Genomic DNA, 10,947 nt, shown 5'->3' on the forward strand with positions numbered 1-10,947 from the left:
CACTCGGTGCGGACATCGTAGTGTCACCCCGAGTCACACCGTAGTGTCACCCTTTTTAACTCTTTTATAAAACACTATTGAATTGTAATATCTTCGCACTCGGGCAACTCGAACGCTATATCGAATATGCCATGTCGCGACGTATAAGTTTAGATTTAGAAAATAAATCGTAACCATACATCAGTACTACCACGAGAGGCGGCCTTAGGAATATTTCTAGATGGCGCGAGAGATCTCGTGGCGTACAGTACATTACTTCTGACGCACGGGTGGCTGTTGACCTTTTTTTCTTATTTTTTTTTTCTTCTTTTAGGTAATAGCTAGTAGAGCGGAGCTTAGTAGGAATTGTTAAATACAGCCTTTTCTGTCCTATCGAATTTCTTACATAATTTTTAACTCGTTTTGAAACAGAGAAATCTTCTGCACCGAAGCCGGGCCCCTCCGAATTACGGGCCCTACACATTTGTCTACTTTGCCTATTCGATAATTCGGCCCTGGCTCGTCCTGTCTAAAAAATCATGGAATGGCGCGTGGGATCGTGACTACACTCAATTCAGAAATGTACCTACAAAAGGAAAACATTCGATAACAGATTGTGTATATGAAAATGTTGAAAATGTATCTTTTTTCTTAACTAACATTCAAATAAATCATTGCGGATCTGTTAAATGAGGCTACAAAAAGTTCACTAATATTTTACTGACGATGATAATTAGTTGTTGGATTTAAACTACCGATTCAAAAGACTTTACTCAAATTACACAAGATACACTTAACGCTTGGTATTCGCCAGGGTTGGGATTTTTAAAAATCTGGTGAAAACCAAATAAGAATGGAGAAAATTGAGTTTGGTTTGGTGGAACGTTTCGAAGATAAACACTAATTGTAAAATAAAATATTGAAAATTTCCTAATATAAAACGTTTAAATTATTTCTAAAAAGCGATGAATAATTTCATTAAATAATAAAAAAAAAACAAAAATTTCGAGTAAGAGATTGAAAATTCTCTGAGTAAGAGATTGAAAATCTCTTACTCAGAGAATTTAAGAAGGAAAGTTTACATATTCCGTAAAATAACTTTTATAATATAGTGTACAATTTTAAATGTTTTGATAAAAGCAAAAGTAAGGAACAATACTCATTCTTTAAAGCTACAATATAAGCATTGAATTTTATCAAAACACAAATTTGCCGTTCAACTTAACACTACCTAAAGAGGACGTCGAATTCGACGTCCTCTTTAGGTAGTGTTTCGGAATTATTTCGGGGGAGGACCCCCGAAATAAAAGAATAGCGTGAAGGACGACAACGAAAGTTTGCCGATCCACCTCCTTCAGAAAGGGTATTCGAGTGTGCTACCCATCGCCGATCTCCTCCTTCGACCGCCGTTCGCCGGACCGTAGCTGTTTTGTATCGGACGTTCGAACAGAGGCGTAGCTGAGGCGGGCGGCCCTCCCCGGGTGTCACCCGTGTAGGGGTTGACACCCGATAGACCTGTACCTAAAAAAAAAGGTCGAGGCGGCTCGCTTCCCACGACAGTATCTTCGCTACGAGGAGACGCCACGAGAGCTCGTACCGGCCGAAAATCTTACTATGATTTATTCTATAAATCTAAACACGTACGTCGCGACATCGCGTATTCAATATAGCGTTCGAGTTGCTCGAGTGCGAAAATATTACAATTCGACAGTGTTTTATAACAGAGTTGAAAAGGGTGACACCGCGATATCCGTACTGGGTGTCACCCGTGCTAGCTACGCCACTGCGTTCGAACAATACTTTACCAACAATAAACCGTACATGGCTCGACCCAACGAACTCGAATTTCTTCACCCGTTCATCGAGTGATGTACTATAGTCCGACTTCCATTTCGACCCATCGATCAAGTTTATCGAGGTATTTATAGGCCTAAGCAGAAATGTAAACACTCTGTCACGGCTAGGGCCCCATTACTATAGTACTTTTTCCGCCATATAGAAAATCCATTAAATATCTTACGCTACGTAAAGTCTTATCAATTTCGTTACGCTGTATATAAGCTATAACGGAAATGCTATGCGTTAGCCTATGTATATATATCTAAATATAAATAAATGAACGGCTATTATTCTTTTATAATTGAGTTGTAGTGTGCACTTCTTTCGGACGTCCCTCCTTCATACTCCGACCGCTCGCAAACGCAATCGCGATTTCTGTGTTCTGTAAAACAGCGGTGTCAGTCCCGACGTGGGCATCGCCGATCCGGTGCCGATTCTTCGATCACAATTGTTCAAAATGTGCTGAGTGAATATTTTACATATTTAATGTATTAAATACAGTAATATGTTATAAAAGTTAAATTTAGTTTGTCTAATTAACCGAACAACTTTTAAACTGGTTAATGTTAAATAATTAGGCGATAAAAATGAAACCTAATACATTATGTATATTTTATTACATTGCATTTAGATTACATATTATTTTAATTTTTTAATACAAATTAATACATTTTTAATGTAATTAAATATACTGTTTTACTCAAGATAAATTCCTGAAATCAATTCCTTGCACCATTCTTTGATCTTTTAGCACCCTGAAATCCTATCCTTGGTTATAACATAACACAGTTACGTTGCACGTTATAACAACCGAAAAAGTAACGTAATTAATGCTACCATTTTTAAACTTTCCCTTCACTCGTCTCATCACAAAAAAGTAAAATTGAATGGCTACTTTGTTGTCTGTCAAAATAAAATAAAGTATTGTCATTGTGTGAAATTTGTCCCTCCGAGATTTTTGTAAATCTTCACGTTTTCAGACCTCCCGGACCCGGTTCATAAGGAACTTGCTTCCGCGTTATACGAGGCATACCTGTGTATATAAATTCTAGCTTAAGTTCTAATAATTGAAAACATTGAAGTTTACTTACTTCGAAGAGGCCACTCTTTCAGTTTCATCAAGTCTTTCAGGAAGAGCGTGGAAGACTTCACGCAAGGTGAAGATACGTTTACTTCTTCGAAAATTCTCATCAGGTAAGGAAGACTCTGCTTTAAAACGGACTTCAAAGAGGTTTTGATTCGCATCTCTGCAGTTTCTAACATCCTCGACGTTTGTTCGAAATCATCGCCGTCCTCGAACTTTGTATTGTTGCACTTTGCATAACACGAGAATAACGTGAAGAGTAAGAAGAAAGTAAAAAACCTTTCGTACTTCATTTTCGGAGCTTTCTCTGTCTCGATGAGCAACTTGGAAGTGGCCTTGTATTTAGTCTCGTCACAAAATTTATAAAATTGCGTTTTCCGATTATAAAAAACTGACTTATCGATGAGAACGACTTTCCTGGAACTTATAAAACCTGATTTGTTGTTTAAAATACAAATTACCAAATAATTTTTGGATGTTCTAATTATTCCCGGTGTTCAAGTGATTCGATTATCTTTTAAATATTAAAAGAAAAATAATAAAAATCTTATTTAATATTTGAAAAATATAATTGTATATTTCACTATCCAAGGGCAAAGTGTTCGGCTAGCAAATGCAAATCTTCGAATTGCGTGAGAGAAAAATAAATAAGGATTCAACTTTTGGTATTTATTCAAAAGTTTTTTGCAAAAAGTGAAAAAACAGCGCAATGAAATAACTTTTCTGAGTAAATGCGTTTTTAGGCAGATATTTTACACTACGTCTTTTCCTCCTACAGATCGTTCGTACAGACTGTAAAATGGAAAAACTAGTAAGCAATTTTCGGAAATTTCACTTTGAATAGCGAGAGTTAAACTGTCAGCCTAATAACTGGTGCGTAAATTCAAATTTAACTTTCACAATTTACACACAGCAAAATATTTCGAGCGTTGTCTCATTTCTCGCCTCCTGTCGGAAGACTTAATTACGGGTTAAAGATACATTTTATTTGATGAGGGAGCATTCGTGGGAAGACATGAATATACAGATAATTAAGAAATGAATATCTACTGCATACCGATAGCATAATGTAAAATATATCCAGCGACGAGTCGCGTAATTTTCCCGGTTAAAAAAAAATTAAAATTGTACGTGGCGCAATCTGTTACGATATTTTATTTAAAATATTTATATTATTAATTATTCTAAAATGGCAAAATCTTAATTTCCAGGTTAGAGACGAGTTTTATAAATGAAAAACGAAACATTGCCAGTACTAATAACGAGTAAAATCTTTGCGAAGTCCGACTTCCCTCGAGATACGACGTGTGAGCCCCGTACTTACCCCACTTCGTAGACCTTTCGCCACCAAAATTGAGCAGCGTCGATTCTCTTAATGCGCAAACTTCCCCGCAAAATTTCAGAAATTTTCGACCAATAAAACACAAGAGTTAAAAAATTCAAATTGGGTAAACAAAAATGCTCCCGCCCAACACACACTAATATACGTACGTCTAAAAATACACCGAATTTTCTATTTCGTTTCTCCCTGCTTCGAAGACTGTGGAATTCGTAAGTATAAAAACCTTAACCGAGTTATTTTCTGACCCGTCTCCGTACTTTCCTACTGTTGTACATAAACACCGACAGAGTAAACAATAATATTTTAGTAAAAATAAATGAATAAAATGAATTATGTGAAAATAAATATTATAAAGAACAATACAAACGCAATAATTGACTCGAGAAATAAATTATTTATTTTTCGTTAAAGTGTCCGAGATTTTCCCAATTCGATAATAATTTCGGTAACAGGTACCGAAACACGTCATTAATTCAAAACACGTGTTTGTAATTTATATTATTATCAAGGACACCGGTATGTTAGAGATTTGCTGCTTACGTAAAGGAAATTGTTATTTATTATGTATACGTCAAATAATTTATCGCATTTTCTAATTAACCCTCATTGCTACCATTGTTAGAAAAAAAACCACGTGTCTACTTCGACATTACAAAAAAGTCCTCTTTATTGCAAGAATTTTGGCGTAAAAATTTTTACTCTTTCTGTTTTATGCTATATTTTACGCAACTGTGTTCCTGGCCTTACTCTTTTGCCGAAAAAGTAGCGAAAGTCGATGCTGTGTTTTACACTTAACAGAAATCGTAAAATCGTATGTTAGTAATTACGCGTTTAATTAAGAATTCCGGATCGTCTCCGGTACACCCGTATAAATGTTTCTAGCGTTTAACGCTAATTAAAAACGTAAAGATCGAACACGGCAGGGGAAGTAATTTTTTTTTCGTGTGTCTTCCTTATAATCTTCATTCTCATCTTTATTTTAAAAGAAAAAAAAACGTAATTAAATAACAACTTCGCCATAAACATGGCAGCTTTCGAACAGTTTCGGCGGTGCACGAGGGGGGAATGCGCGAAGCCGCCACCCGAATTCTTTCGGGTGATTGGAGCGAACCGGAGAATATTCGGCAAGTCGGGTGTGTTACAGTAACCTGTCTAAAACGGAAAAAATTCTGCGAAACGGAGCGATTTCTGTATTAAAAAGAAACTCGTTTAAAACGGAAGTCTGCTAAATCGGAACTGTTATTTCGTGCCGTGCCAAGTATTTAACTATTGTTTAAAGAAAAATTCGACGGGGAAGCTTACGAGCATTCCGGAAGAAGCGCTCCAGGACTGTTTCAAAAAGTAGAAACACCGATGGGATAACTGTATACGTTGGGGAAGAGACTGCTTTGAAGCAATGCGAGCAATAAATTGTAAGTGAAGTATTTTTTTGTAAGTAAAGTTCGGAAACTTTTTGAACACACCGCGTACTTCCTCTCTTCTAAATTATCCTTAAAGCGATGTGTTTCTAAGATAAAGGAAAAGAGCAATTAGACCAATAAGTCATCAGTGGATAACAACGCTCGTTTTACATTAGTGCTTTTATACCGTACAAGGCTATCCCGGCACGCATCTAACGACCATTATTTAAATTTATATTATTTGCATATTTTAGTATACTAAAGTGAGTGATCTTTCACGCCGCGTTTAAATAAAGTCTAACAATCTGGAAGCGGAGGAAATGAATATCGTATAAACGGATGAATTCGAACACCTTAAGGATGATCCAACAGAGAAAACAAAAGAAAAAAAAACAACTCACCAAATTGACGAAACACTACGAAAATAACTTCAAAAATCAACAAATAAAAAAAATATTGGATTTCGTCCAAGTAGGAAAATCTAAGTTAAACACAAGAATAAAGACTCATTAAAGGGTCTGCATGTATTTCTAGAAATACATGCAGACCTTTAGTAGACTTTAGGTATTCAACTTTCTATAATTTACAGTTATTTCTTAAAAATTACTTACGGGTCGTAACAAGAACTTACAGTATTAAAAATACGGTGTACAATATACGTATGAGAAAAAGGACAATAACGAAATGAACTTCTTGGATAGCGCAATTAAAAGAAAGAAACAGATAATCCAATTCCGTAAATACGAAAGAAGTGCAATGTCAATATAACGATTAATTACGAATCTTTTTGTCCTTTAGATATTAAAAAGAACACATTTATTATAGAACTTGTAGATGAGCCCCGTGTTGCTCGGGGAAAATACGAAACCGACAAAGATTAAGATTATTAGATTCTTTCCTACTTCTAACCCTTCTATTATATTATAGTATTTGCTTTATGTAACTACCGATATTATCTTACGTGAGGGTTTACAATACCGAGTGCCTAATGGCACGCATTTTAAAAATTCTTTAAATTGTGCACAGTAGAGGAATAATTTATAAAATCTATTAGATCGGTCACTCGGTGTGTAAACCCTTACGTAAGATCATCTTCGTACTTATTAATATATAAATCAAATACTATAATAAATATTAAAACTAAAACCGTGGTTTTTTAGCCTACCATTGTCAGGTTTATCACGACAATCGAACGGAACGAAATGGCAGAGTTTCATTGGTCAAGTAGACACCGAGTAAAGATGTGGTATATTAAATTTTTTCTCGACCTGTAAGAATGTTCCCTTTAAGAAACTGTTCCATTCACAGCCGAATATCAAATGGTCATCAAAAAACGGATTAAACGTTTAAACTCGGCACCGTCGAAAACCACTTAAATCATATTTTGTGCCGGTGGGTAACCTTATATTGTGTAATTTTACCATTCGAATGCCACCATACCGCTGGTCCGATAGAAAAAAGGCGCTGTTGCGGAAGGGGGTTGAAGTAATCGGACCAAAAGTAGGCGTCGACCTCCTGCCGGAAGAGAGAATGGTCAACGACTACTAATTAATACTGGTCTACTATTAATATTTGAAAAGTGATCCGTGTTAGACGGGTTGCGATGGCTCCAGAAACTAACGTAAAGTCTTCGGAATTAATAAATAAAAGTGCTTGACTTATCTATTTTCAACGGGAGCCATTTTCCTCTTTCTTCACGAATTTCTTGGAGACCAGAATTACGAACTATTGCATTAAATTTACTAAAATTTATTAAAATATGCAATTATTTAGTATTGAAAGTATTTTTTGTACATGGTTTACCATTTAAAATTAAATCATTTTAAGAACCTAAATGTTAATAAAGTATAATTACAAATTTTTGTAATCGACTTTTATCTGTTTATGTAATTGCAATTCATTTTTCTACTTATACTAAACTGAGAAAGTTCCCGCTCTCTCGCAATGACAGTTGCCGTCCAAAGTCGTGTTCTCCAGGACCTCCGAGGGCTTATACGGGGCTCGGGGGTAAAGTGGGCAGATCCGTTTCACCTTTTATTTTTTGAACAAATAAAACACTTAGAACGTTTCGGTTTGTAATAAAATTAATGTAACAGTTATTAATAGTGAAGTATTTTATATAACTACCAAATCCCATAATCAATCGCTAAGCTAAAATTCGAGGTAAAATACTTGCTAAGCTAGAAAAAACGGTTAATGTTACCTATGGTTCTAAGATGGCGGCTCATCTGATTCCAGCAAATAGAAGAAGGGAAACAGTGGGGACTCACGTTCTAACCTAACCTATTCTAATAAATTACCATAATTATTAACAACAAAATTATTAGAATAGGTTAGGTTAGGTTAGGATAGAACGTACGTCCCCACTGTTTCCCTTCTTCTATTTGCTGGAATCAGAGACGAGCCGCCATCTTGAAACCATAGGTAACATTAACCGAAAAAACTAACTAAAATATAATTTATTTTTATAATTAAGAAAATAAGTCAGCAATGAGTTGAGTAACTTTTTTTTTTTTTTTTTTCAGCGGCCGGATGGCCGAGCGGTCAACGTGGCAGCCTACCGCTCTGGGGGACCCGGGATCGAATCCGAACGGGTCGAAAAATCCCCAGGAATTTTTCGGGGGTGGTCCGTTCGGATATGTCGGGCCCCGTCCCTCACCACCCGGTCGCCCCATTGTGGGCCTGGCCGAACCCATAATGGGCCTACTAAAAGAGGCCCTTTTAGTGCCCACAGGGCGGAAAGAGTTAAAAAAAAAGTTGAGTAACTTTCCTGGCGAAAAATATTAATTTATGTTTAAGAAGCCGAGTTTAAAATTGTGTGTCGCGCTATCTGTTGTGGGATTTTATTTTTTAAAAAATACTTATATATTAATTATAATATAAACTCTTTAAAAAAAATTTTGTAACAAATGCTTTTATTTTTTAGTAAACCTAAAATTCGTACCAGCGAAAATATTTCATAACTCGGAAGCTATTTTAGATATGGTCCATCGCCTTAATATCTCCGGAACCGATGGTCTGGTTTTCCCGAAAAATTCTAAAAACATTTTACCCCGATACATAAATATCCCTGCAAAATTTCAGGAATTCTCGACAAAATGCACAGGACTTAATAAGCTTCAAAGTGAATGAACAAAATCGTACCTCACGCACACTAACATGAATACATACAGGAGAAAAACCAACGAGTTTTGTCATTTCTCGACGTTTCGGGGTTCCCAATCCAAAAATGTAAACACCTCGGAGGACTCATTTTTATCAATCGTAATTTCCTTCTGTTATACGGAGTTTAACAGCTGAGAAGTAAAATTAGAGAAAGGAAGACTTCAATAAAGGCAATATTAATACAGTAGAGACTCGTAAATCGGAACTCCGGTAATCGGAATCGCCGGTAATCGGCACGACTTTCAGTCGGACTGTGTCGTGCTGAATCGAACGTTTTTGATACTAAATTTACTTCTAAAGTATAATTTTCGTGTTTTTTATATTCTTCAATATATTTATTTTGTTTGTACAAAATGCAGAAATAATTTTTAACGATACGATAGCCTCGATTATTATTATAAAAATTTTCGTTAGGCTTAAAATCGACGAAAATTCAACACAAAGCGACACGCAACGGAGAAAAATTTGAACATCGGACAGGTTAATATAATTTTTCGTACATAATCCGTAATCGGAAGAAATCCCTAATCTGAACAACCCCAGTCCCCAATCGATTCCGATTTTCGGTTCACTACTGTAATTATAATTAAATTTATATTTGAGGTGCCATATACTGCACTCCATTTTAAGACAACACAAAGAGAAGATCACGTGTAACTACGACTCAAAACCGACAAAACCGGTTCCCACGACTCGCTCTGTTCGCCGTAGCGGGATAATTTAGAACTAAGATTTACAAGATTCTAGCACAGGCCTGGCCGACCCAAATTGTTTCGTTGGCCACTTTGATCACGCGTGACATTACGGTAGGCCACAATTTAGACAAACATGCTTTTAAAATAGTAAAACAAATATAAAACGAGCAAGATTTTATCGTTATACCGAGAGTTCGTACTCTCACTCGCGCATTACAACAATGACACAGGCAAATTTTCATTTATTTAATTGTTTTGGTATACATATAACGGCAAACAAAAGTTTTAATAAATATATACTATCGCTTAGCGGGTCACACAATTTAACGTGACGGGCCACATGCGGCCGTCGGGCCGCGGGTTGGCCAGGCCTGCTCTAGACACTTGTCCTTATCACTAGTGGCGTTGCCTCGAGCAGTGGTACACCACAGACCTTACGGCAGTATTTCATCTTCTCTTTCTTAATGTATGGAAAAAAACTCCTGGACTTCTTGAACCAACGTTACAGTGTCGAAGTCGGCGTCTCAACGTGAAGAGTTTCCGGGCTTGGACTAAGGAAAGAGAAACTTAGACTTCTATTCTGTCCGCCATCTTTGATACTTCTCCCTTACCGTTTCCTCTTTTCTTTAGTCCAAGTTAGTTTTAAGAATTAATTATAAGATTTTTGGGTAATAAGAAATCTCGAGGACTTTGTAGGCGCCGCGATATTTTGTAATTAGCCAGCAGACGGCCGTGTTTTGGGTTGCCGGAGTGTGTTCAAGATTTGGCATCCATTACCGATCCTGTACATGGTTATATCAGGCGAAACGAATTGTTTTATATTTTTTATAATTCTGTTTCATGAAACGAAATGAGGAAAAATAACGGTTGAGACGATGCATTTGTGCAACTCATCCCGTAATTTCTTAACGGAGAAAAAATTTCTGCGAGATATAAACATGCAAAAACCATTTTAGTGACTAGTAGAGCACACTAGAAGTCAATGAGTATAAATTACTCAATGTGTTCTATGTTATTATTTTATTCGTACTTATATAATGTATCGTAATAACGGACATTCGGCAATATCGGATATTCCTTTCACCCGATTAGCCCATTAAATCGAGGGTTTGCTGTATTGTAAAATATACTGATAATCTGACACTCGTAATACATTTTAATACTAGAGTATCAGCATTCAAAATATCTCGAATTTATACATGCGAGGTGTTTATCTTTTATTCTAATTTTTCCGACATACCGAAATTACTTGGCCATAAGACATAAGATATTCTTCGAGACGATTAATGCGACTACATATTTGAATATTGACACACGCAACTTCTTTGTCTTGCGATAAATATGATTTATCGTGATAACTCCTACAGTTATACTTTGCTAATGATGCATTATTCTGTCTCACTACATCTTTCTTTAATTAAAAACGTGAATTATATTTGTTAA

At 36.1% G+C, this 10,947-nt stretch overlaps 1 protein-coding gene across 1 annotated transcript in view; it reads right to left on the minus strand.

Annotated features, from left to right (window-relative positions):
* LOC136979745 (nose resistant to fluoxetine protein 6-like) overlaps positions 1 to 3,109 on the minus strand; it is a 125,437-nt gene extending 122,328 nt beyond the window's left edge. Inside the window, exon 1 of the mRNA XM_067275768.1 lies at positions 2,910 to 3,109. Within this exon, the coding sequence (XP_067131869.1) occupies positions 2,910 to 3,081 (172 nt within the window). The 5' untranslated portion in view covers positions 3,082 to 3,109. The remainder of the gene's footprint in view (positions 1 to 2,909) is intronic.
* Between the last annotated feature and the right edge of the window lie 7,838 nt (positions 3,110 to 10,947).

This window comes from Centruroides vittatus, unplaced genomic scaffold, assembly GCF_030686945.1.
Source record: "Centruroides vittatus isolate TY-2023 unplaced genomic scaffold, ASM3068694v2 contig_634, whole genome shotgun sequence".
Lineage (NCBI taxonomy): Eukaryota > Metazoa > Arthropoda > Arachnida > Scorpiones > Buthidae > Centruroides > Centruroides vittatus.